Below are 26,859 nucleotides of genomic sequence, written 5' to 3' on the forward strand. Positions count from 1 at the left end.
AGATTAGCAAGGATGGACACCACTGATAGCGTAATGCATATCTGGAGTGGGTGATGATCCAGGTCAGTCATGGTGTTGGTGCATAAGTGCTATTAGTGCTTGGGTTGTGAGCCTAGCACAGTCGGTCCAGATAATTGGAAAAAAATATCTCTTGAACTAATAACGCAGTCTATACCTGGTGGAGGAAGGCAATGGATCAGCTCCGTCATGGCGAAGGTACATAACTGCTGCTATGATTTCCAGATGAGTAAGATTAGCGACAGTGGGTATTATTGATAGCTTAGTGCATATCTGGAGGGGGCTATGATCAAGCTCGGTGATGGCGTAGGTACATAGGTGCTATTAGTGCATGGGTCACGAGTCTGGCACAGTTAATCCATATAATTAGAGATAGCTATCTCTTGGCCTTAGAGCGTGGTGCATACCTGGCAGAGGGAGGCACTGATTTAACTCCATCATGGTGTAGGTACATAAGTGCTACTATGATTTGGGTTCCGAGTCTAGGGCAATGGCTTCAGATAGTTGGAGGTAGATATCTCCGGCCTGAGAGGCTATTGAAGGGCCTGTATTGAAGGGGTTACCAAACCATTTCTTGGACATGGTGGTAAATCGGGTGGTCAGGGCGGTCCCTTGTGAGTTTAGGGGAAAAGCCAGGTTTTGAGTGCCTTCCGGAAATCCTTCTAAACTTGGCTGTGTCTAATGCATGGAGGCAGTGAGTTCCACAAAATTGGTGCCATGGTTGAGTGGGCAGACCCTCCGATCCTGGCCGAATTGGGGCCAGGGACCATTAGGAGGAGGGCTGTGCTTGAACTTAGGGTGCGAGTTGGGTGGCAAGGTGTAATAATTTCCTGTAAGTATTTGGGCCCGTTTTGTGCGCACTCAGTGAGTAATACACACAATTTTGAAGGTGTACCTATGTCCAATTGGGAGCCAGTGTAGGGTACGGAGAGCAGGTGAGATGTGGTCCCTTCACCCCAGTGCGAGAAGAGTCTGGCAGCTGAGTTTTGGACTCTTTGGATTTTGTTTAGTCGGTAGGCTGGTGCACCCAGGTAGAGGGAGTTTGCATATTCAAATCTCAACATGACAATGGACATAATTGCAGCGAGTCATTTGGGGTAGGTGAGGTAAGGGAAGACGCGCCTCAGAAGCCTACGTTGGAAATTACAGGATTTGGATGCATTGTAGATGTGTTTTTACATAGTTGGGTCCGAGTCCATTGTGCAGCTGAGGTTTTTGACAGTGGTGGTGTTTGGGGAGGTGAGGGCAGTCGATTGGGGGAATAGAGCAGTTTTGCCACATACCATGATCTCCGTTTTCCGTGGGTTCAGAAGGAGATGGTTAATCGTCATCCAGCAGTCAATGTCAGTGAGACATGCTGCTTGGTCAGGGCGAGGGTCAGAGGTCGATTTAGGAATTCTCAAGATGATTTGAGTGTCATCCGTGTAGTTATAGCAGGTGAGCTGGTGTGAGCGGATGATCCTGGCAGAGGGGTCATGTAGAGGTTGAAGTTAATGGGTGAGAGGCAGGCGCCATGCGGTACCCCAGTGTTCACTGGGGGTGCTGTGGAGAGCAAAGGGGGTAGGAGGGTGATTTGCTGTCTATTAGTGAGGAGTGAGGCAATCCAGGTGAGCGCTGAATATCGCATTCCTAGGGAGTGCAGTCTGTAAAGGAGGATCATGTGGTTAATGGTGTCAAACGCTGCAGAGAGATCAAGAAGAACACGCGCTGTGCATCCTTCTGAGTCTGCTGTGACTTTGAGGTCATCCCAAATAGAGATCAGTGTGGTTTCAGTACCGTAGCGCAGACGGAAACCTGATTGCGTGGGGTTTAGGAGATTGTTTGATTCCACTAAACCATTGAGCTGTGAGTACGCAGTACATTCGATGAGCTTTGCCAAGAATCGGGTGTTGGAAATGGGGCTGAAGTTGATTGGCAGAAGAGGGTCGAGGGCTGCCTTTTGAGAAGAGGGTTTGCATGTGCGATTTTGAAGGGTTCTGGGAAGTTGCCGAAGGTGAGGGAGTCATTAATAATGGACCTTACCAGTTCTCCTGCACAGGTGAAGGTGAAGATTTCTATGAGGAGAGGGGCGGGATAAAGGTTGCGGGGGAGCCGTAGGGTTGGCTGTCAGATAGTAGTTTGACAAACTCCTCGCTCGAGATAGGGTTGAAAGAGAAGACCAAAGGGTTCTCGGGGGTGGCAGGTTCATTCTAGTAGAGTGGGTTTTGGGCGGGCGGACATGTTGGAGAGATTTGCATTGGGGGTGGTCGTCCTGTCGAGGCTGTTTTGTGTTAATGTTCATAGAGGTAGTTGCACAGCATTTGTGAGGAGGCAGTCTGGGCTGCGGTGCAGGAATGGTTCAGGAACTCTCTGATGATCCCGTGGAGCTCTTTTTCAGCTGCTACGGCATTTCAGGATAGTGTGGAAATCAAGAATACCCCACGTTCATCTTCCAAATTATCTGGCTCTTCTTTGGGCACATCCTTTACTTTTCAAAACGTCTGTCATCGGAAAACTGACCCTCCCGTGATCGGATTGTTTCTGGATTGTCAAACATTGGCAAACTGGTTTCGGTGTCCACATTTTGGAACCCTTGGCTCCTCTGGAAAGGCAGTGGCCATTGTGGAGTAATATTCTGGCACAGTAACAGGACGTGTTTTGCGTGAGGGATGCAGCTCCGCTTCTCTGTGCTTTGCCATTGCCATGTCCTTGTTTCTTCTATGGCTACTTTCTCAGCACGCCTACATGTCAGCCATCTTCATGTACATGAATACTGCCTCCATTTGTTTACCACGCAATTTCCATCAGTTTGTGTAAGTGAAGCAACTGTAGTATGCATTTGAGGGGAAGTCATTAGTTCAGCCATTCATCCGTCTCATCTTTTAGGATGCATCTCAAGGCAAGGAGGCGCAAAGGGTCTGGAAGGCATCGGTGGGCTTGTGCTGCTTCATGTACTTTTCGGAGCTAGGAGCTCCCGCAATCCACATTGGCCTTTGGTTTGAAGTAGTCTGCCAATTATGGTTAAATGTGGAAGGAAAGCAGCAGTGACAGAGGCATTTCCCAATGTTGGGAACCTTCCTTGTATTTGGCGACACATGTTGTCCTTGTGTGTTTCCTGAAGGAATGTCACCCTGAGACTGAAGGCACTTTTTACATATGGCAGGGAGGAGAGGTGGATGGGCTCTGCGGCGGGGGGGTGGGGAGAGGGGTTTGGGGGGTAGCTGCCAGGGTAGTGACAGACCTTGTAAGAAACCAGAGGCCCAAGCTGCAGGATCCACAAGTGTGTTTGGTATTTTGAATTCTTGTTTACTTATTAGTGTTTAGGCGTACTGTAACAAATGTGTGAGTTTAAGAGCACTGCCAACCAATCAATGGCCAGCACGAAAAATGATACATTGCCATTGTGCTCACAGACGGAACAGCTCATTGGATAATCTGATCATCCCTTTTCCAGGAAGGAAGGACATTTTGACAAACACAAATTGTGTGTTCTCAACAAAGACGCTATTAAAAAACGAAATTATTTAACTGAACTCACTTTGTGAACAATCCCTTTCCAAAACTCTACAATGCTAATTTCTAATTATCATGTCTAGTGCATATGGCAGTCATTAAAATACTCTTTTAAAATGTTTAATTTTTTACATATTTTTTACATTTTAATTTGGATAATGCGCCAAATGCCCGTAGGCCTCAGACCGATATTACAAAAAAACCACAAAGACAGAAACATGGCAGCAGAAAATACACAAGTAAGTATCAGAAGGTAACTGGAGCAATTACAGATAATCCTAATAACATAAAATGAGAACATTTCTAGGCAAAAGGTTATACCTCAATAAGGCCAAGTAGTCATCTCAAGTTTGAGGAACCCTTTGGCAGATATTGGCACAAAAAGTGGCAATTTACTGGTCCCACACGCCACAATGACACATTCCCAGTTTTTCTGGGCACATCAGCCATCCAGCTCGAACCTATGTATGATTTTCAAATCAGAAGTCCTAACAACTCGCGGCCCGTTCTGTGGCAAAGCCATGCCAATACTTTATTACACAGAGCCTCTCTGGATTCTTTACATCCTGGCTTCTCTATGTTCGTAATAATACACTTCCTTGGATCCATGACAACGTCTCTTATAGTTGTATCCATTATTAACAGCATTTTGGTTATTTCCTCCGTAAACTTCGATAGTTGGCAGGATTCATTTTAGAGTTCACCAATTGGGATGAACGGGAAGGTGCAGGTGTAAGTTTACATACAATAGTAGAAAGTATGGCGGTAGAGTCCTGTAGTAACTCACTAGTTGCCAATGGTAAAGGGAATGGCACTGCATGTTCGATTGACATAGCATCAAATCCCAGGCAGTCAATTGCCTTCTGCATGGTCTGCGAGGACTGGCCCGCCCTCTCAGGTTGTAGGTCAATTTGGCAAAACATGTTTGTTTTATCTAAGTGGCATTGTGACACTAATAGAGATGGCGTACCTGGTTGATAGGAGTTATCAATTTTAAATACATGCTTTTTCCCAGCACTGTTGTCCAGCAGATCTACCCATGTACAGAAGTCAATATTAAAACCTAAAATAACTGTATACATAATTTGCTGACATAAGGTTATAATTCCAAGGACAGTCCAGTGCACTCCTTAAAAGAAATACCCCATGAGAAAGAGGAGGGCACCCATAGCATAAATGAGAATTACTGGCTGTTTTGCATAAACTCAAAGAACATTTTGGAAAGATAGGAATGACCACATATCTTTACATTCGACACATATGCCTGTGATTAAAGGGATGACTGCTTGAATCAGTAAGGATAAAGTGCACTCTGTGCTTGGTGTTCATTTATTTTCACTGCACTCACCCTAACATTAATGCTTTAAAAAAACTGTAAACCTATATACTCATTCAAACAGTCTCAGAATGTGTATGTGAGGATAACGTGTCTGTGATATCTATCATTAGAGTATTGCCAAAGGGCTTTCAGGGATACATTTTCTTCTTCCTAAAACTGTGAGCCTTGTAGAGTTTGCTGAGAGGCAGGGCACCTGCACTTTCCCTAATGCACAATACACAGACATACTTCCAGAGTTATACATATAGCATCAAGTGCCCAGGTAGGACAGTCAGAAATCTGCTTTGGACCTGGTGAGCATGCACCTTAAAGAGTATGCACGTCATAGGATATTGGCCCCAGATTAAGCAAGTTGAGGGCTGCTGAAGCCTGCACAGTCACGGTTAACACTGGTTTGGGGCCATTTTGTGTTATGGGCTGCCAGAAATGCCTAAGTGTTGCAGCACCAGAGCAAATACAAATAAGCACAGATATAAAATTAACATATTTACTTATGAAGATCAAGTCTCGGGAGGATAGCTCAGGGGCAACGTGCTCCCCTTGAAAGCAAGACCACACGGAGCAACAGAGGTTCGATTCCCTGGGTCCGGCTTAGAAACTTCTGGGTATTAAGCTGTTATAAATAACCTATCATATCATCTCATATCATAAATAATAATACACACCAACTCAAATTAACACATGAAGTATTATCAAGTAGGGGAAGCAAGTGAAATGTAGGCATCAAATAAGAAGCCACTCATGCATGAAATATACAACAATAGGACACAAAAGAAAACAATGAAACTACAGGGACAGCTGCACATGTGACCTGCGACTATTAACATTACAAGGAATGGAACATTTCACAGCTGGGGCAGCTTCCACACTCAGCCCTCAGCCCTCACCCCAAAGGTACAGGAAAACTGAAAGGAGCCATCAGGAATGAACAGGTCCAAATGACATCTGCCCCGGGGAAGGACAGGCATGTTAGGGAAGTGCACAGCCATCCGGCAGAGAAGAGTAGACCTTCATTCTGAGGTAGCAAGTTTCTCTTCCCTGTGATTAGCGCTGCCCATGATATATGAAAGAGAGATGGTATGAGAAGATTACGTCACTACCTCCTACTCCCACAGATCAGACGCCTCGGAGCAAACCCATGCCGCAAGTTGTTTACTTATCAAAGGCGGGGATCCACGTTTTCCCCGAGACACCCAGCCTGCTTCCCATGCTCAGCCTTCCCGCAGGGTTCAGCCCAGACCTAACTGGATCCTCAGGCCAGCAACCAGGGGATGGTGGGAGGCCTTATGAAGCGCTCCTTCAATCATCCTTCAAAGGAGCATTGCCACCCTTCCCCAACCATGGGTAGCAGCAGCCCCTTCATGTATCTTGAGGGGTTTGGCATTCACCCAAAGGCATCATAGCACCCCTGAGGCAGAGATTAAGGATCCTGGGTACAGGATCTTTAAGCACTTTGCCAGACTTCTATGTGTTTTGATTTCCTTCTAAACAATCGGTGATTGTACTGATTCCTACATGGGCGGAAAGATGGTTTAATTTCCTGGAATTCCTACCAACTCTTGCTTTACTTGAATATATTTAGGCATGGCAAGAGCAAGTTAAGCTATCACCTAAGAGCTGTGACCTAAGTTGTGTGGTGAGGGTGTATCATTTCAGTCTTGGTGTGAAAGCCATGTTGTCAGAGCACAACGCTCTCTGAACAAGGCAAACATATTCACAGGTGACCCTGCCCGCGATAGGCAGCCGGTGAATGGATCCCCCTCCAGGGAGCACTTCTTTGCACTTGAGAAGCTTCAGCAGGAGTCTGGCTGCTGTGTTTGCACCCTCTGCAGATGGTACATAGGCTAAGCAGACAGCCCCAGTTAAACACTACTCCCAAAATCCAGATGGGAGGACACAAGATATATGAATCGACATGACCTTTTGCGGAAAGTTGAGCAAAGGTAAAAGGCACCACAGACACCTCAAATGGCAACAAGCAGAATTGCATCATTAATGAAACTTGTGAGTTAATCGTCCATCAGAATGCCCAGCTTCTGAACAACGGGACCCGGGGATGCATAAGGTCCATAGGAGTCTGGCTTGAATGTATCGTTCCATGCAATGTATGTAGCATTGAAAGTGACTTCTTCTGTTTCACTCATGCTAATCTTCAGATACATTTCCAACACCCAGCATTTTATTGATCTAACAGTGTCTCTAAAATTACTAAACATATGGCCTTTCTTCCCAGACAGCTTCTCATATATTTGAGTATCATCTGCATAATTCATGAAGATGAATCCATTTTGTCAGATGAAGCTCTTTATAAGATGAATACATACATTAAAACGAAGGGGAAACGACTGAGATCCCAGAGGTTCTCTGCAGGTCACCGTCATGAAAGAGATGAACAGAGCAATTTCCACTGCATGATGACTGTTCAGGAGGGATGACCTCATCCAACCAAGCACTGAGACACAGTCCAGTTGACTCAGTCAGGACAGTGTTGAAAGCTGGCAAAACGTTAAATAGGATCAAAGATGGTAGCGGCAACTAGCTTCCGTGCTACAGCCATATCTAGAAGGCACTGATCCTCCACGAATTTCAGTACCTGGTGAACGAATACACATTCTAGTTGTTTTTCAAAAAATACGGTTTCTGCAATAGGCTTAACATTTTTCTTATGGGCTAGTAGCAAAACTGCTTATGAGATATTCCGTCCCAACAAGCAAGACCTGGAGCTCTTTTTGAAGGAACAAAAACGTGTTGTACTTGTTTTATTTTTATTGAAAGCCTGGCACCACCTCCCCAGACACTGGCCTGCCTTCGCCTTCGCTGTTTTTCTCCACCATGACAGGACTGGATGCTTTTTTACAGTTTCAGTGCTTTGTTCTTGCCTTTTTTTATTTCCCCCCACATGGCCTTCGGCTGAGTGTCAGGTTCCTTCAACTTTTTAGGTCAAACGAGTTTTCTTTTTGCTTGGTATGTAACCACCATTTCATGGCTACCTACCCTCACTTCTTGTTCATCGTAATGTTTTTGGCCGGACCATCATTGGAACGTGTGTCTTTACTGTGAAGCTCTCGCCATCTAAACTCTCATTTGACGACTTAACAGGAGGGAAGAGGTGTTCGGCTGTGTCCCTCTGGCCCTCTTTCAGGAGTTTGCTGATGAGAAAAAAACATTGTATGGTTATTGACTTGCTTTTCAGAACGCCCTGGGCAGTGACCTCATTCAGGGGGAGTCAGTCCTGGTACGGTTCATTTTGGCCTTTGGACTTCCAAGTGCAGTATTAGGGACAACCCTGAGGCTCCCTGTTCTGGAGCTAAATATTTGACCGAGGTCATCCCGGGGTTCCTTGGCCAGGGGTTAAACTTTCTCCCAGAGGGAAACAAGATGCTCAGGATCCTTGGTCAGGGGATAATACCGGGGGATACCCTGAGGTTCCGCCGACTAGGCTAATACTCCTCTCCAAGGTTTATCCACGGGAGCATAACTGTGGCTGGTCAATCATAGAGCCACAGCTGCAAAGCATATCTGTCCCAGCCCCCATATTTGTTTTCTGCATTTACGAGAACGATGCCTAAGCGTGGTAAGCAGCAAGGTAATTCCTCACAGTCTGGTTTGGACCCTTGCACTCTCTCATATGGTGTGATGCATGAAAAATATCTATGCTGCAAAATGGGCGATGATGCACGAGTCCCCGGGGCATTCATTTTGGGGTCCTTGGTCATTGCACCTGGGTCATTAGAAATGACGTGGATAATTGACGAGACCCTTTTACCCCCAACTTTGAGTGGTTTGCTCTTACCAGGATCTCGCTTCCTCCAAAGCTTTCCTTGCCGCCAACACCCTCACCTTTGCAGTTTGTAAAGCCTGGGCTGGTCTGGCCTTCATGGCAACCAGTATGGGTGTTCTGTAAACCCAGCTGGCACTTCCTTTTGTCCAGCACCCCTGAAAAGCCGTTCTCAAGTATTTGATTAAGAAGCCCTCCTAGCCACACACAACATCCACATCAACCAATACGCAGATGACACACCTCAAGATCGACTCCATCAAGTACATCCATAGGCTCAAAACCTGCCTCCCAGTGATCCAGTCTTGGACGTCTTGTGTATACTTGAAGCTGAACCCCTCCAAGACCGAATTCCTAGTCCTCACCAACAACACCGAACACTCAGACATACAGACCTGACTATCAGCCATGAACTCTGAGGGTTTCACACCTGAGCTAGCCTCATACGCCAGGCCCCTCGGGTTCCACATCGACAAACACCTCTCCTTCAAGACACACACAGCTAGGAAAATTCAGACAGCTTGGTATCGGCTCTCCCGTCTGCAGAAAGTCAAGCCCTTCCTGCCTCCAGACAGCTTTTGATCCACCGTTCAAGCACTGGTTCTACACCACCTGGATGGAGGCAATGCACTCCTTGAAGGCCTTCCATCTTTCTCCCTTGTGCCGCTGAGAAGTGTTGTACACGTGGCCACACGCCTCATCAAGTGTCTACGCAGATATGACCACATCACCCCAGCCCTCATCGACCTTGATTGGCTCACATTGCACGCACAAATCACTTTCAAGTCTTGCTGCATCATCTATAAGGCAGTCGCCCTCACGTCACCTAGCTATCTTGCTGAGAAACTCAGCATGTCCGGTGGACAGCGCACCACCAGAAACCAGGACATGTACAGACTTGAAATCCACTGCTGCTAAAAGGAAAGGACCAGAAAACCAGCCTTCTCTGCCTTCGACCCAAGACTATGGAACCGCCTTACGATCAGCATTAGACTCGCCCTCACGCTCCTCGATGGGAAAAGGTCCCAACAGCATAGCACCTGTGCATGTTAGAGTGAGGTTCGAGGCATATCTCAGCTTGAAATCACATACTGGGGAAGCTGAACTTTGTGACTACAGTCCTCTTATTTGAAGCCGCTCTTCCACTGAACCTTAAGTTCTTAAATTCTTTCATTCCATAGGCCTTAGTAGGTTATGGTAATGTCTGACTTTCGACACCACCACTTTCTCTCATCTGCCATCTCACAGATGATTGTTCTGCTCCTCATGGGGTACAATGTATCCATTTGAGAGGGAGGCAGAGGTGGCACTGGGAGCTGTAGAAATGGAACCCGTCTGCAAATGGCCTGGGGGAGGATTGCAAGGGTGCAGGTCGGTTTGCCTCGTAAGGCCTGCTTCTGTCTTCCGTTGACTTACTGATTCTTCTCTAAGATCTCCTACCACCTTACACTGCACACACAAACCCTCCACAGATGGCCACCACAAGCCTAGCTGTGATCACATCACTACTAACCGACCCACGACTAAGCTCTCCTCTTTAACCCTGTCACACTCTCCCACATCAGCAGTTAACTAGACCCAAAAGGCTGTGGTCTGTGAGATCTTGGGCTCTTCCCTATGGATAAGATACTCCAAAGTTTCTTTTGCCAATCCCATAGAAATCAAAGTGGCACTCAGCAACTGGGTACTTGTCACCTGCACGCATCAACATCACAGGTGTTGCATCTCCCTCTCCCACTGTCCCGTAAATGAATCCCACCTCCTTTTTTCTTACAGATTCAAGCACAGCGAGGCTATCAACAGTGGCAGAGAGGTGCTTATACAAGACAACTTATGTTGCATTATATTCATATGCAGACTCTGTAAAAAAACATTTTGAAACATATTTTTATTATTTTCTTGTACATAACATCAACTCATTAATTCCACAAACCCCCCCCCCCCGCCCTCACGACCCCCCTCCGGAAGAGTAGGGTCCCATTCGGTTTTACTTTCCAGAAACGTTTAGGTGCCATATATGTCAGATATTTTAATATTGTGCGGGCACCATTGTTCCATGTAGTCCGACTTCAAATATTCCAGCACTGCCCCCCATTCCTTCATGAAGGGGTTCTTCTGAACCTGAAGGTGGTGCGTTATCTTTTCCATGGTCATTTGTGACCAAACTTTTTGTAGCTAGGTGAATACTGATGGCGGGTCTTGTTTTTTCTAGTTTTGGGCTATCGTAGCACATGCTGCAATAGCTAAGCCCATGAAACTTATCCATTGTGCCTTGTGGAGTCTTTTCGCCTGTGGGTCTGTGAATCTGCACAGCCACACCCGCTCCCCCATTTGGGCTGCATCTGGGAATATTTTTGTCATTTCCGTTTGCTTTTCCCTCTAGAAGCCCTTTACACCCTGACAGTCCCACCAGATATGCCTCCATGTGCCAGTTTCCGGGCACCCCCTCCAGCATTGATCCGACATTTCCGGGTACATCGATTTGATTCTCTCTGGAGTGTAGTGCCATTGAGTGGTAATTTTAAGCCACATTTCTCTGGTTTGGACTGCTCGAGTGAGTTTTAGGATACCAACCCATAATTCCTCCCATTGCTGCCTGGTTATTCCTTCCCCCAGCGTGCGTTCCCATCTCTTCATGTATGTCCATTTGATTTCTTCATCTGGCGTATTTATGAAGTGATATAGTGTTGACACCAATTTTTTGTCGCCTGGGTTAGTTATTATATATTTTTCAAATGGTGTTAGGTCCCTTGTAGCTGCCTGAAATATCTCAGGAGTGGTGAGCCAGTGCTTAATTTGCTCATATTTATACCTATCAGCATCTGTCAGGTTCCACATTTTTTGCATTCCGCAAATGTCCTTATTTCTTTGTCCTGGATCATTTTACCAATTTTCCTGCACCCAGCAGCTTCCCATTTTTCAAATCCCCCGGATTCGCATCCCGGTGGGAACTGTGGATTTCGGCGTATGGGTGTAAAGGGGGCCAATGGGGTGGTCATGATTCCCTTCCTGGTTTGATCGTCCCATGCGTTAATGGTGGTTTTCATGACCTCGCTGATGCGAAGATTCGGGTGTCTGTGATGTTTGTGTTTCCACAGTAGGTCCTCCAAGGGGGTCCTAGCGACTGCCCTGTCTTGTGTTACCCAAATGGTACTTTGGTCTTCCCCCAGCCATTCCCTCAGGGCCCAGAGTTGTGCTGCTTGATAATATTTCTTGAAATGAGGGAGTGATAGGCCCCCTGCCCTGGTTGGTGTTGTGAGGATGGCTCTGGCAACCCTAGGGGGGTCCTGTTCCAAACAAATAGCGAAATGGCCTTGGACAGTGCTTTAAAAAGGAGTTTGGAACTGTTACTGGGAGGGCATGGAAATTATAGAGCACTCACGAAAGAATATTCATTTTTACTGATTGGATTCTGCCCCACCATGAGACCCTAAGCAGGGACCATCTGTCTAGATCCTTCTTCACTCTATCCAGCAGGTGTGGGTAATTGCTCTTATAGATCAGGTCTACCTTACGTGTGAGTGTCACCCCTAGGTACTTAATACCCTCTTCTGCTATTTTTAGATCTAGCGAGTCCGCCACTTCATCCAGATCCCCTTTGTCTCCCGCTAGAAACATGATTTCTGACTTTTTCCTGTTTATATTTAGGCCTGATATCCCCCAAAATTCCTCCAATTCTTTTAGGCTTTGTGTAAGGGAATTCCCTGGGTCCTCCAAGGCCAACAGCATATCGTCTGCTTATGCAATAACTTTATGTTGTCTGCCCGCCATCTCAATCCCCCTTACCCCTACCGATTCCCTGATTTTAATTAGGAGAGGCTCTAGGAAAATGGCATATAGAAGAGGGGAAAGGGGCATCCCTGTTTTGTACCTCTTGATATCTCGACCCTGTCCGTTACTTCCCCGTTTATCGCTCTTCTTATCGATGGAGATTTATAGTTGGCTTTGACCATGTTAAAATATTGGTATCCAAATCCCATGTGTTTCAACGTTTTGAATAGGATGGACCATTCTACCCGATCAAAGGCCTTTTCGGCGTCTAATGAGAGCAATACTGCTGGTGTGTGAGTGATGCCTGTTTTTTCTACCAGGTGGATTATTCTTCTTAAGTTATCATGTGTTTGCCTGCCGGGGATGAAGCCTGATTGGTCTATGTTGATTAGGGTCGGGAGGAGGGGTGATAGCCTGGCGGCGAGTACTTTGGTATATATTTTTGCGTCCAAATGAATCAGGGCTATGGGGCGATATGAGCCTGGGAGAGTGGGATCTTTGCCTGTTTTATGGAACACTAGGACGTTCGCCTCATTCATGGATGGGGTTATGTTTCCACTGTCCTTGAATGAGTTGAGTAGCCTTGTCAGTACCGGGACGAGAGTGTCCGCATATTTTTTGTAGAAGGGGGCGGTAAAGCCATCTGGACCTGGTGCCTTAGCGTTCGGGATGTCCGCTTTTGCCCTGTGGACTTCTTCGTCTGTAATCCTGGAGTCCGGTATCATTTTGTCCTCCTCTGTTATTGTTGGAATGGGGAGAGATTGTAGGAACCTGTCTTGTTCTTCTTTGACCGGGTTATCTGTCACATAGAGGTCTTGGTAGAAGGCCTTAAAGGCCTCCCCTATGTCCCTATTGCGTGTTTGGATCTCTCCGTGTGCATCCTTAACCTTCAAGATTGCCTGTGAGTTTTGTTTTCCTCTGAGCTGTCTTGCTAGGTAGTTGTCTGCCTTGTTGGCCTTGATATAGTATCGTTGCTTTAGGGAGAGTAGGGATTTCTCTGCTTTTTGTTGCGGAGCATATCAAGTTGTCCCTGGACGTGTTTCAATGCCTTCTTGAAGCTTCATGTGGGACGAACTACCATCTCCCCTTGGATGTCCGCTATTTTCTTTTCCAGTCTTCTCTCCCATTCATAGCTCTGCTTGTCTTTGGTGGCTTTTAGTGCTATTATGTGACCACGGATTACTGCTTTGAAGGCTTCCCAAACTGACCCTAGAGGTACTTCTCCATTGTCTTTTAAGTCGAAATATTCTTTAATTTTGTCTCCGACAGTCTCTGCCAGCACCTGGTCTGCAAGAATGTCTGATGGTAATCTCCATTTCCAGAGGCCCCTTCCTCTACCTGGAATCTGTATGTCAAGCCATAGCGGAGCGTGATCTGATAGATCTATAGCGCCCATTTCTATACTCTGGATCTTCCCCAGCAGTCCCACCGACACCCAGAAGTAGACAATCCTTGACATCGTGTTATGCATGTACGAGTAGTATTTGAATCCACTGGCTTGTCCCTTCTTTTCCCTCCAGGCATCTTGTAACACCATTTCTTCCATCTTTTGCTTGAGTTGTTTGGACGGGGCCCCCTGACCATGATTTCCCCCCACGCTCCTATCCAGCTTGGGTTGCCAGCCCATGTTTAGATCTCCTCCCAGTATTATCTCACCCTTCGCAAATCCCTCTAGTTTCCCTAGGGTGTCTCGGAGAAATCCGTCCTGCCCTGAGTTCGGCGAATATATTTCCGCTAAGGTGAGCCGGGATCCCTCTATTGTGAAGTTTGCAAATGCGAACCTCCCTTCCCTGTCCACCTGTGTATCTATGAGGGTTGCCCCCATTCTCCCCTTACTGCGATCATCACTCTTGCTCTTTTTTCCCCTGCATTCGCTTTCGCCCAGATCGTGTACCCTCTCAGGTGTGCCTTCTTTCTATCCTGGGCCTTTATATGAGTCTGCTGGAGGAGCAGAATGTCCGCTTTCTCCCTTCTTACCAGTGCCTCCAATTTTTTCCTCTTCACCGGCAAATTCAGCCCCCTTACATTTAGTGAGAAGATTCTGAATTTCCCCATCTCGTCTAATCTGTTGCCTTTTTTCCCGCTATCTGTACTCCCTTCCCTCTTCCGGAGTCTCTCCCACCCCGTTACCCCCCTGAACTGTTCAAATTACCCCCAACTATTAACTGAAACTCAACTTTGATCCCGAGGAGGGCCTAGGCACCTAAGGTTGCTAGGGCGTTGCGCCTATCGCTCCTTGCCCTCTCATGACTCAGGATTAACTTTGCAGGGGATCCTTAATCCCGCATCTCCCTCAGACCTGGATAGTGTCCATTCTGGGTCCCCTGTCGGGCCGCTGATTATCTGGTATTCCGAGATTCCTCTGGACTATTCTTCTCCCGCCTTCTCCATTTAGGAGACTGACCTGTCTGTTTTAAATCAGAGTTTTTCTACTTCTCTCCTGCTGGTTGCCCTGCTTTCCCCCAGCCATTTTGTCTCTTTTTGTGCCGCACTACTTCCCATCCTCTCGGCCTCTTGTGTGGATCCGCCCTTATCCTGTCGCCTCTTGTGTCGACCTCCTCCGCTTGCAGGTCCATTATGTGAAGTCCTTCCTCACAGGTGGTCACTCTTCTCTGTTTGCCATCCCACTCAAATAGTAGACAAAATGGAAACGTCCACTTGTATCTAATTTCTTTCGCCACCAACTCTTTAACCAGTGGGGCCATCTCCCTTCTTTTTAAGAGTGTTGCTGAGGCCAGATCTTGGTATAATTGGATTTCCACCCCATTCATCCTTATGTGGTCAAGCTGCCTCGCATTCCTTAGAATCTGCTCCTTTTGTGGATATGATGAGAGGGCAGCTAGCACGTCCCTTGGTCTTTCCCCTGGGGCGCCTGTCCTTTTCAGACTCACCCTATGGACTCTTTCAATCCCAATGCTCTCAGCTTCTTGCTCCTCTATTATGTCCCTAAAAACTTCTTGCACCGCACTCTTTAGGTCTTTGTCTGTCACTGATTCAGGCATATAATTAATGCGAATATTGGATCTGCGGGAGCGGTTTTCGAGATCTTTGCATTGAATTTCCAGGTTATGGGTTAACCGGACCAGGTGTTCCTGTGTTTCGCTGCTCTGTTTCGCTTCCTCTTCCACGTTTTGCACAATCCTCTCAAGGGTGTCTGACCTTTCCTCCAACTTGGCCACATCTATTTTTAGCTCTTGGACTGCCTGCTTCATGTCATTCCTCATTGAGGTAAATTGTTCCTGCACTGTGGACATGAACTTGTCCTGAAGCTCCACAAACCAGGCCCGCATTTCGTCCTTTGTCGGTGGAAGGTGCTCTGGCTAGGGGGGGTGGTGTCCAATGTGGGTTCTTCACCTGTCCGGTCCTTTGAGATCGCTGGTGCATCTGAGGACCACATTTGTAGCAGATTTGAATCCTGTCTGGGAGGTTGCGATGTGGATTGGGATGCACCCCCTTTCCCTTTCGCCCTTGACATCCTCCCTTATTTGTGGGGTGGTCCTGCAAAGTCTCTGGGTGTCTCCCCGGTGCTTGAGGTGGGGCAGCTATGAAGGCTCCACGCGGTATCGGGTAAGATTTCCCCCTGCTTACAGCGTGCCTGTGAGCGGGGCCCCTAGGGCGTTATCTTTATGGCTGCCTCGGTGTGGGGTAGTATTACGGCATCTCCTGTGTCTTCCCAGGAAATGTTGGATGGCCATTGTTAAAGTGGGGTCGTGTTCCCCCTCCCTGGAAGCCGCGCCCCCCCCTGCAATATGCCGCAGTGTTGTTGAAGGAGGCGGTGGGGGGGTGCGCAGCGCTTCTGTTGCTGGAGTGGTGTCTTACTGCTTGTTCGCGTCCTTCCGGGCCCTCATGGGTTGGGGAGAGGAGGAGTGCTTATGCCGGCACCCTCACCTCTATCTCCGGGTCTCTGCGTCTCCGCAGCCGATGCTCCCTCGTATCGGTCCTGTGGCTGGCGCCTCCCCCTCATGCCATGGCTGTTGGTACCGCTGTGAAAACCGGGGGGCTTCCAGCATATGGTGGAGTCCCCCCTGTTGTGTGTCCCCGTGGGGGTCTGGTTGGGGCCTCGTGGTCCCCTGCTCATCTCCGTCATTCTGCGCGAAGGCTTCTGTTCTCCCTGTCGGAGGGGGAGGCGCCATACTCCCCCACCGTGCCTGCTCCCTGGGATGCGCCTTCCAGGTGGTGTGCGAGGGCTCCCGGTCGTTGGAGCGATTGTATTTTCACCCGAGGGTGTGTGCTGGATGTTTATGGTCACCCCCAGGCCTCCGTGTGTTCTTCTCCTCCAAGTCTGTCACCGCCCGATCTCTTCCGTTTGCGTGGCAGGGTTTCTCTCAGTGGGGGAGTGGCAGTCGCTTCTCTCGGGTGATTCTCTCCCCCGATGAGGGTCTCGCTTGCATTAGGTCGCCTCTGCGCCTGCCATTATGTGGGAGGTGCGGCAGTGAATGCGGTGCAAAACCGCTTGGATATCTTTATTAGACGTGCTTTTTTGTTGGCGGCCCGGCGGGAGCGTGACTCAAACGCGACCTCTCCTGCCGGCAGCCATCTTGGAAAATCAGACTCTGTAAATTTAAGCTTGTTTGAAATCAGAAATACACAGTATTTTTCAATGGCATTGTTGATAAGAAAAGCATGGTTTCTGTCGCCAAGATCTTATTTCATGCTGACTGATTCTTCAATGCACTCATCCATCTATTACTGAACAGTACTGTGCCTTGTAGATTTAAACCTTTCCTCCCCATATCACTGAAATTGAAAATAGATGTTCAAGTGCCAGGGTCATCTTCTAATCTAAGCCTTGCAAGCCATTGGCATTGGAAATGGTGCCTACAGGTTTGGGTGAAATATCAAGTGTGATGCCTGTGATTCTTGAGAAACTGATAAGATCCTGCTTGTATTTGTTAAATCTGAACACATTTTGGAACAAAATGGAAGCTAAGCATGGGCACGCTTAAGGGCACATTTTCTTTGCTATTAGAGAAGTAGAATGAGTGCCCATAAGGATGTTCCTGTTTCAACCCGTATCGAACAAGTACAAATCGGTGCTAACCATATCCGCAACCTGCTGCATAGTGAACTTCACGATTAGAGCTCAATATTTCCTTCGGAAAAAACTAAAGACATTCCTCTTTTAGTGTATCTTTCCTGATGCCTCTTTCATCGGCCATCTTGGTTTGGTGCACATCTAAGATCTTCTAGCACTTAGATACACGTTGGGAGGTTAGCACAGATATAAATAAGTGAAATAGAAATAGAAATACAGTGCTGGAAGATGCCTGCAAGGGAGGGGGTTGCCGAGCACCTTCAGGTGATGTTGGATGTGACGCAGTATCTTTTAACAAGGAAAAGAAGAGGACTTGGCGTGATCAGGTAGGTTAGCAAGTTGTTAACCAGCAATATCTTACTTATGCAATGGAAGGGGCTCTTCAGTCTGGGCTTTCTCTGGCCAGGGCAGCTATCAGCTGTGTGCTGTCTCTGGAAGATAACATAATACCCCTTGCTGACTTCACCATCTGCTGTTAAGAATTGTATGATAAACCTTCACGTGTTAATCACACAATGCGTGTGGCCTTTGAACGTGAGGCTAAAGCCACCAAAGAGGCAGTTTGCTGGCAGATTGTGCATTGCACTGCACTTTCTAACATACCTGCAAAAAAAGGCTCAAACACAAGTGACTGTCTTTAGCGCATATTTATTTATTTTGGAGCTCAGCAAGGCAACCACTTGGGTTTCTGTGTGCACGTTAAGCCCTATTTTGGGAGTTTCAACACCCAGAACAGAAGGCACCTTCAGCAGAACAGTCCTGCAGATATCCATTTGCGCCTTATTTTTCACATTCTGTTGCTTGCCCTGGCAACTTATTTATTTATTTATTTATATTTATATAGCGCGCAAGCAGCCCAGGGGCATTGAGGCGCTGTTACTTGCAATAATTTAGTTACAGGGTACAGGCATGATAGCGGTTGTTGACACATTATGAATACTACAAAACTTCATACTGTTGTTACAGATATTGCATTTGGTCATGTATTACAACTTGGTGTCCAGTCAACTCGTCGAAAAAAATTGGTCGACCAGACAAATGGTCGAACCAATTTGGTCGAAAACCAAATGGTCGAATTTTTTTTTTTTATTTATATATTTATTTTTCGGGTTTTCTGTTTAGTTAAAAAAGGGGTTTTTAGAGAAAAAAAGGGGGTTGGGGGGGACCCCCCCAAAAAAAAAAAAAAAAAAGGGTTAAAATAAAAAAAAAAAAATTTCGACCATTTGGTTTTCGACCAAATTGGTTCGACCATTTGTCTGGTCGACCAATTTTTTTCGACGAAATGTCTGGCAACCTTACAACTTATCTGATAAGTATTCGTGCTGGTGTGTCGGGCCTTATGTGAAGAGGGTAGTTTTCAGAGTTTTGCGGAAGGTGGTGAGGGAGGCCATATTTGGTGCTGATATGGCAACTAATTAAGTTGGCAGCACTGTGTGACTCTGCACAGACAAAACTGGTGACGAGAGATTGTTCCCGGAATTGGCTCACAATGCCCCCTCAATCCTCAAGTTTTTCAAATCCCCTAATATGTGGCTTTTTCATCAACACCTGACCAAGAATGGACGGGAGTAGACGCACAGATAGACGCACAGAACGCAACTCACAGAACTGCGCTACAGTTGTAGGATGCCAGACCAGCCGCTGACACCCACATCCTATCCAGCACTGCTTTCCAGTTGTGTGCCTTCAAACAATAAAATAAAATGAAATAAAGCTTGGGGAAATAGAATGATGGAGCATGGGTGGGTTGCCAAGTGAGTGAAGCACTCACCTCAGAAATCGTGTCCACCTGCACCTCTCAAGTTCGAACCTCAGCATTACCAACTCAGCCTTTCATCCTTCCAAGGTTGCACTCTATTAAATTTGGTCATCATGACACTAATTGGTGCAGTGTGCTGGAGCTAATAGTATGTAGCTCAGGGGCAACGCGCTCGCCTTAGAAGCAAGACAATGCACAGCGACACTGGTTCGATCCGCATTTAGAAAACTCTGGGTATTAAGTATTGTCTTATAAATAACCAATTTTCATTTTAATTATGTAACGTGAAATTATTATCAATGAAGGAGACAGTCCAATAACACCGGAAACCCTCCACCCTGAACCATACTGAAGTTAAAATGTGGCCGTCTTGAAAGTCCATCACTTCTTTCACCTTGCTGCAAAAACAGAACAATCTACTGTAAATACTGAACATCAAATCCTACGGGAAAAATAGCGATGGTGATATACTGGCCGTGATGTCACTGCATTTCACTCAGTATAGAAAGAGACACCAGGGTGGATGGCCGCCTTTTAAATGTAGCCTGAGGTGAGTGTAGAGGATTGTTAGGAAGGACTCTTTGACCCTCAAAGAGGCGTTGGTGAGGCAGTCAGATCTAAGAGGAACGTCTGCCTAGGCTCCGGTCTACTTTAATATTGTCACTGTTGTCTTAAGAACACCACAGTCACCGGAGGTATATTCGGCCAATGGCTTCCACTGGACTCCAGCCTGAGACACCGGAGTGACCACCGCCCGACTGGAACTTCCCAGTCTCATGGCTCCATGACTAGAGCAATCATTCTGTGAATCTACCATAGAGGTTGAGTAAAAGGGGGCAGCAGGGGCACCTGTCCCCCCTTCTCCTTAAACAACGGGGGTGGGGGGGGTAGGAGTGTCATTTTGCAACCAAGAAAGGAAAATCTGGATTCAGTGGCACGTACTTCTAAATCAGAGAGCACACCCGACTTCTGGTTCAGATCCTGCGGTCTCAGGCTACATGGTGAAGTGTTAGGATGCATCTGGCAAAATTAGAAAGTGCTGCTCACTTCAAAGTGCGAACACTGTCTCATTGTGACCCCAGCCTTCTTTGGGTGGAGGTGGAGGGCAGGCCAATGCTGTTGAGAAGCATGGGGAGTAGGGAATCCTAAAGCAGAATGCTGCAAAGACAGCTCAGCAGGTTACGCGACTGCTGCTGATATACTATCCGCCTTACTCATGCAATAGTGCGCAGAGATCCCACAAAAGCCTGTGTGCCGAGGACGACTCTGCAGGAACCTGCATGCAGAAGTTTTTCTGCGCCTTCTGCGTATTCATGGAATTGTTTGCGCAAAGAAACCGTATAAGCAAGTCATGGCCAGAAAGCCCCTGACACGCCCCCACGCAAAGCAAAACAGACAGAAACAGCTACCTTTGCGTACTCCCCCGGGCGTGAACACATGCACCCTTTAAATAGCGCATGGGGTCCCCTGCAAGCAGGCCTGCATCTCGGAGACCCTGCCTGGGGTTCCCCATAACTGTTACTGGCACCCTGACAACATGAGTATGATTTATCGTATCTCAGGTAAAATTCAGAAAATCAGCGTGCAAATCCCGTAAACCATTCCTGCACTCCGCTACACTGCGTACGCACACCCCTAAATTAGATCAGAACCCAGGCTGCATACACAAACTCCTAAATCTGACACGCGATCTTACCTCTGCATAGTAAACCCTATGTGCAAGTGTCTGTACGCCCGCCTTCAGGTGGAGGATAGTATGAGGGCTTTGCATGGCCATTTCCCCGCCGAGAGGTTGCGTGGTCGGATCCATGAATACGCATCATTCCGCACAATAGTGGGCGTGCAATGAGCTGCCTGAGGGCCGTCCCTCATAACTCCCACATTTTCAGAGTTTCAACCCCTTTCCTGCCCTCTGCGCGAGCCACACCCACGCTCTGTGCTGTGTCTCGTGCAAGGCACTTGGCCGCTCGCAGAGACGTGCTGAGCCTGCGTGAAGTCCCTGAAAAGTATGAAAAAGTACCACCCAGTCGATTCCATGAATCGACAAACAGGATTTTGCATGCAGTTTGGCGCGCAAAGTCCCGATTTTCCACGCAGATCATTCCAGGAATCGGCCCCTACATCTCAGAAGCTCTGTTAACGGACCTGCCTTGTGGAAATGTATCGTGCATACTAACAGCGGCTCTCTGGGCCCCCTGTTTAGACAATTACCATTAGCATGTCTACCCACATTTGCGCCAGGAAGCACACACATCTCGTGCAAGACCGCAGAGCCTGGGCTAAAGCCCACAGAACAAGCGGAAGCAGAGACTTATCTAAACATCTTCCACTCATAAGAGCAGCAGAGGCTGGAAGGGCCTTGTGTGGCCAAGGGCTTCACCAATAGCCGTCACCGGGCCTCTCAATGGATCATAGTCGAGCCATTAGAGCAGCCAGCTGCAGCCCACCGAGGCCCAGGAGAGCTCGAATGGCTGCATGTATTCTTCTCAGGGGCACCGGCAAAAGCACCTCTGGGATGCAAGGTTGGAAGATACTGGGTTTTGGAACACTAGAAAAGCTCTGTAACGTAACGTAATATATACACCGGAATAAATGTAAATGTCCAAATACCATATAGTGTTAGCCTACTTTGAAGCACTTCCTATTTTGGCAGATTAAGGTATAGATCTGTAATAGATCAAGTCATGCGCCCAGAATCACACAATATCGTCAAGCTGGAAGAGCCAGGATTCGAACTTACGTCTCTTGGTACAACAGACAACAACAAACCACATACTCCGATGCTAGCACTTTTTGCAGGCGTTTTTATTTGCATGCAGCACACGCTCACCATGCATGCCGGATGCAGGATTTAGGAGCATCTGACCGCAGCTGCTTGTTAATGTGAATGATGGCCCAGCCATTATAAATCATCAGGTTTGTTGCTTGCAAAACTTAAGAGGCTGTGATTGGCTCAGGAAATCTCCCTCCACTCCCCGTGACCAGGGCTGTGGCGTCATCTTACTTCCATCTCTTTAGAATCTGAGTGTGCATGCAGAAGCTCAGGGGTTGCTGCCCACTGGCCCCTCTGGTCAGGGACGGCTTTAGGCCCGGGCGACCTGGGCGGTCACCAAGGGTGCCACATTACCCCCCACCGACGCGCCAGCTCGTGAGAGTCTTTCAAGGGCTCCTCCGAGCTGGTGTGGTGGGTGAAGGTGTCCTATTGAAAAGGAATGCGCTCTACTCTCGTGCTGGCGCCGGTTGCTCTAGCACGGGAGCGGGGCGATGTTCATTACAATAGGGCGCAGATGCTAAACCAGCATGGGGCAGTCTATGAAAGGTTGTCGCATGCTGGTCTAGCGTCAGTGACCTATTGAAGTGATTAATCCCCGCTCCAGCACGGGAGCGGGGCGATTTTCATTACAATAGGGTGCAGATGCTAAACCAGCATGGGGCAGTCTATGAAAGGTTGTCGCATGCTGGTCTAGCGTCAGTGACCTATTGAAGTGATTAATCCCCGCTCCAGCACGGGAGCGGGGCGATTTTCATTACAATAGTGCTCTGATGCTAAACCAGCATGGGGCAGTCTATGAAAGGTTGTCGCATGCTGGTCTAGCGTCAGTGACCTATTGAAGTGATTAATCCCCGCTCCAGCACAGGAGCGGGGCGATTTTCATTACAATAGGGCGCAGATGCTAAACCAGCATGGGGCAGTCTATGAAAGGTTGTCGCATGCTGGTCTAGCGTCAGTGACCTATTGAAGTGATTAATCCCCGCTCCAGCACGGGAGCGGGGCGATTTTCATTACAATAGTGCTCTGATGCTAAACCAGCATGGGGCAGACTTTGAAAGGTTGCCCCACGCTGGTTTAGCATTGATGCCTTATTGAAGTGATGAACTCCCCGCTCCAGCATGGCGTGCAGGGAGTTAATCACTTAAACAGAGTGCCACTGCTTTGCGCGCCTCCCCAGGCTTCACCCGGGGGAGGGGGGATATTATTCCCTCGCCCCGGGTGCTAGCAGAGCTCAGACCGGCCCTGCCTCTGGTCCATCCAATATTCTCAATGCCTCCACTAGACGATGCTCCTGAGGACTTTCCCTCAATTTTTGAAGATCTCAGTGAAAATCAGGCTAGTACACCAAATATAGAAAAAGGACAACATCAGCCAATCTGGTTACCTTTTTTGCCTCTAGCATGGCATTTTTTTACTGAGCAGACATGATTCGTGGAATTATGTGGCTAGACTGGCTTGCATTGCTGAAGCCAGTCTGGTTACGTTTTCTGACACTTGCATGAGATTTTGTACTAGGCATCAAGGTTAAAGCAAACATGATAAGCAAAAATGGTTTGCTTTAAATTGGATGCCCAGAAAATAATGCCATGCCAGAAGCATAACACGTAAATAGACTCAGGGGTGTTGCTAGGTCTGGAAAAGACCAGGGGCTACGCTCATGTCGGAACTGTTGGGACTGGGGGCTAGCTAGCCTTTTGGTTGTAGCTCCTGAGATTCTATCCGGGGCTATAACCAAAAGATCAGGGGCTCTAGCCACCTTAGCCCCCCCCTAGCAACGCCTCTGAATAGACTGACAGCAGCAAAGCAGTCTAGTCTAGCCAAGTATCATGTTTGCTTTAAGATTGATGCCCAGTAAAAAATACACCCCTTCCCACGCACCCCCAAATAGGAGGCCTGCTGAGCGGGGCCTTGCTGATGAACGGGCCTCACATTTGAGAGTTCGGGTGAAAGGGGTGATTTTTTCCCGCAACCAACCACACATATTCCTTCAGCATTCATACACATTACTCTGGCACCCATTCACATTACCTCACACACCCATGCACTTTCACAGCACTACTAACCCTTTCACCCGTGCACCACTAGCATACAATCTCTCATTCACACGCGCACCCACAAAACATACACCCTTTAATTCACACGCGCACCCAAACATGCACACATTCCCACACTCACATATTCACATACCTATTTTTTTCGGTATACACGCATTTCGTCGAATGATTTTACATCGTGGGACTTTTCATCGCCAACCCTTTCATCGCCAAAAACTTTTTTTTTTTACTTTTTTATGGGGGGGGGTGTTTGGTGCGGTTTGGGGTATGATTATTTAAGTAAGGGGGGTATGGGGGCAAAGCCCCCATAAATAAATAAAAAAGGAGTTTTTGGCGATGAAAGGGCGGCGATGAAAAGTCCCACGATGTAAAATCATTCAGCGAAATAACGTAGAACCTTTTTTTCTTACCTGCAACACTGGTTCAGAATCCACACTGCGGCAATCAGGAAAGGTTCCCGCGATGGCTCTCCTGCTATCTGGCTCCCGTGCAACATGAACAGGAACTAGGCAGCAGAGAGAGCTTCCTGGGTCCTGCACATGCATGCAGGAGGCACAGCCCCCGGGAGTGCGCTGAGCAGCTCTGAATGCGCAAGAAGATGCAGGAGCGCACCACATGAGCATGCACAGCTGCAGTACCTCATTGTGCATCCCTAAGGAGCCAAGCAAGGCTGGTGAATCAAAACACCACTGCCTTGCATGGCCCTTTGGACTTGGACCATGGATTACTAGGAAACCACATTTCCCTTTGACAGTTTCAGTCAGCCCAGGTGCGCTCCCTCAGCTGCTTTTTGCAGCTGATGGAGTGCTCAATGTTTTCACTGGGCTGGCTCGGCGGCACTTCAAAAGGATTTGGGTCGACTCCCCGTTGCCCAGCGTGGACGAGCCGTCCCTGCTGTTGATGTAATCTCTCGAGGGAAAAGGTACTCAAGTTCAGACACCATTTTCAGCAGGTTGGCCAGAACTCCAGTGTACATTTTTGTGCAACGACCTTCTCTATTGCCCCACAAGTTGGACTGCCCAAACACCTCACATGGGCACGCGAAATAGATACCTGTTTCCTTCGTCTCAAACATTGAGCACCTCATGCAACAATACAGATCACTGCTGTGTAGAATACATTCACACTGTCCTGTCCTGCTTTTCCTCATCCCATCCACCAACCACCTTCCTGTCCTCAAGGCAGGAACTTTCACTGTAACCACCCAGCCATTAACAACAACAACAACCCCATTCCTGTGTTACTTCGTAGAGGTAAAGCCAGCCTTACAGCAAGTGATGTACCCAGGGGTGCACTGGGAACCAAAACGAGGCCCTGGACATTTTTTTAAAAGTGGCCCCATATTGCACATTTTGAGCAAGCCCAACCCTTTTCCTATGGGAAAATGTGAAAATAAACAACACAAGAGGCTCAAGGTGCAGAGGCCTACCGGGAAATCTCCAGAGTCCCCTATCGGCCAGTCCAGCCCTGGATGTACCAGAGGTTTTTACTCCCTAAAACAGGCAAATGCTCGCAACCATAGAAATAGCAGTCCCCTGCTTTCTCCTCTCGCACCCCCACACATACATGTTAGGATAAGTGGCACCAGCAGGCCAGTGACACGAGAAGGAGCTCTAATATCATTCATATCATTAGTACCTAATCAGGAGAGGGGCTGCATGTTATGAATGCATCTTTTAATTTTCACAAATCACTCGGTTGCAGCGAAGCATGGATTACAAAAAAGATAGCAGTTTTCACGGTTAAAATATACTTTCTTCTGCCTAAAACATATCTCCATTGGGAACGGGCATTTATTTTTACTGCTGAAAAAATCATTTTACTTCTAACGTCATAAAATAAGGGGTTACATATTCCTGCTTCATAATCTTATCTGGAGCCCTGGGTAAGACCCTCAGATGTCCTTGCCCTATGTTAAAGGAGAGCTTGGATAATGTTGCAGAACTACATAAGCTTTACAGGATGCTGCAGATCATAGGGCAAGACCCAAGCTGATATGCATTCTTGGTTGTGTGGTCTTTGGTGGTCTACAGACCCAAAGTAAAGACCCAAGCTCCTTCCGGAGCGTAGTCGACACTACTATACCTGTTAGGGAGACCATGAAGCCCTCAAACTCGCACACGGTCTTGCCGAGCACAAAGAAGCCGCGGATGTTGTTGGAGAAGCTGATGCTGCTGCCGAAGAAGGTGACCATCAGGTCCGCCACCGCCAGGTTCACCAGGATGTAATTGAGCGGCGACCTCAGCTTCTTGTAGCGGATCGACACTACGATAACTAGCCCATTCACGAAGGAGGCCGAGATCACCACCAAGCCCATCAGCACAGCGATGGTCGTGAACACACTGCGGGGGGCCATGTGGGGCCACTGAGGGCCGTCGAAGGGCCCTGGGGTGCCATTGTCTGTCCAGTCTGTGGTAGTGTTCGGAGAGGGCATTTTGTTTTCGGGAGGGATCTGAGCAGGGAAACTTGGCTGGTTTTGCGGCGTCAGGGCCAAAAAACAGACCTCCCCCGGTGCACCAGGAAGTGTGATAAACCCTTATATAAAGCCTGGGCGACTTACCTCCCCAAAGAGGATCTTTTTCTTAAAATCCCTTAAGCTTGCTTAGCAGGGTCTGCATCTAATCAGCTCTCTTATTTACTGGAGAGGGGATCAATGTAAAGCATCCATCTGCAATCTAACCTGCCTGAACGCGGCGTCACCCAAGCAGCCCCCGCGGCATCACCCAAGCAGCCTCTGAAGCCTCACCGAGCAGGCCCATGCCTGGGATTTCAGAGAGCGTCAATTTTCTCAGCAACGCCACATGGATCCTCAGGGCGTATCTGTGCACCACGTATTTCTG

General features: G+C 47.8%; 1 protein-coding gene across 1 annotated transcript in view; it reads right to left on the minus strand.

Annotated features, from left to right (window-relative positions):
* LOC138489671 (pinopsin-like) overlaps nucleotides 1–26,519 on the minus strand; it is an 86,534-nt gene extending 60,015 nt beyond the window's left edge. Inside the window, exon 1 of the mRNA XM_069617328.1 lies at nucleotides 26,105–26,519. Within this exon, the coding sequence (XP_069473429.1) occupies nucleotides 26,105–26,453 (349 nt within the window). The 5' untranslated portion in view covers nucleotides 26,454–26,519. The remainder of the gene's footprint in view (nucleotides 1–26,104) is intronic.
* Nucleotides 26,520–26,859: the final 340 nt, after the last annotated feature.

Source organism: Ambystoma mexicanum, chromosome 9 (assembly GCF_040938575.1).
Source record: "Ambystoma mexicanum isolate Mex_15411 chromosome 9, UKY_AmexF1_1, whole genome shotgun sequence".
NCBI classification, from domain to species: domain Eukaryota; kingdom Metazoa; phylum Chordata; class Amphibia; order Caudata; family Ambystomatidae; genus Ambystoma; species Ambystoma mexicanum.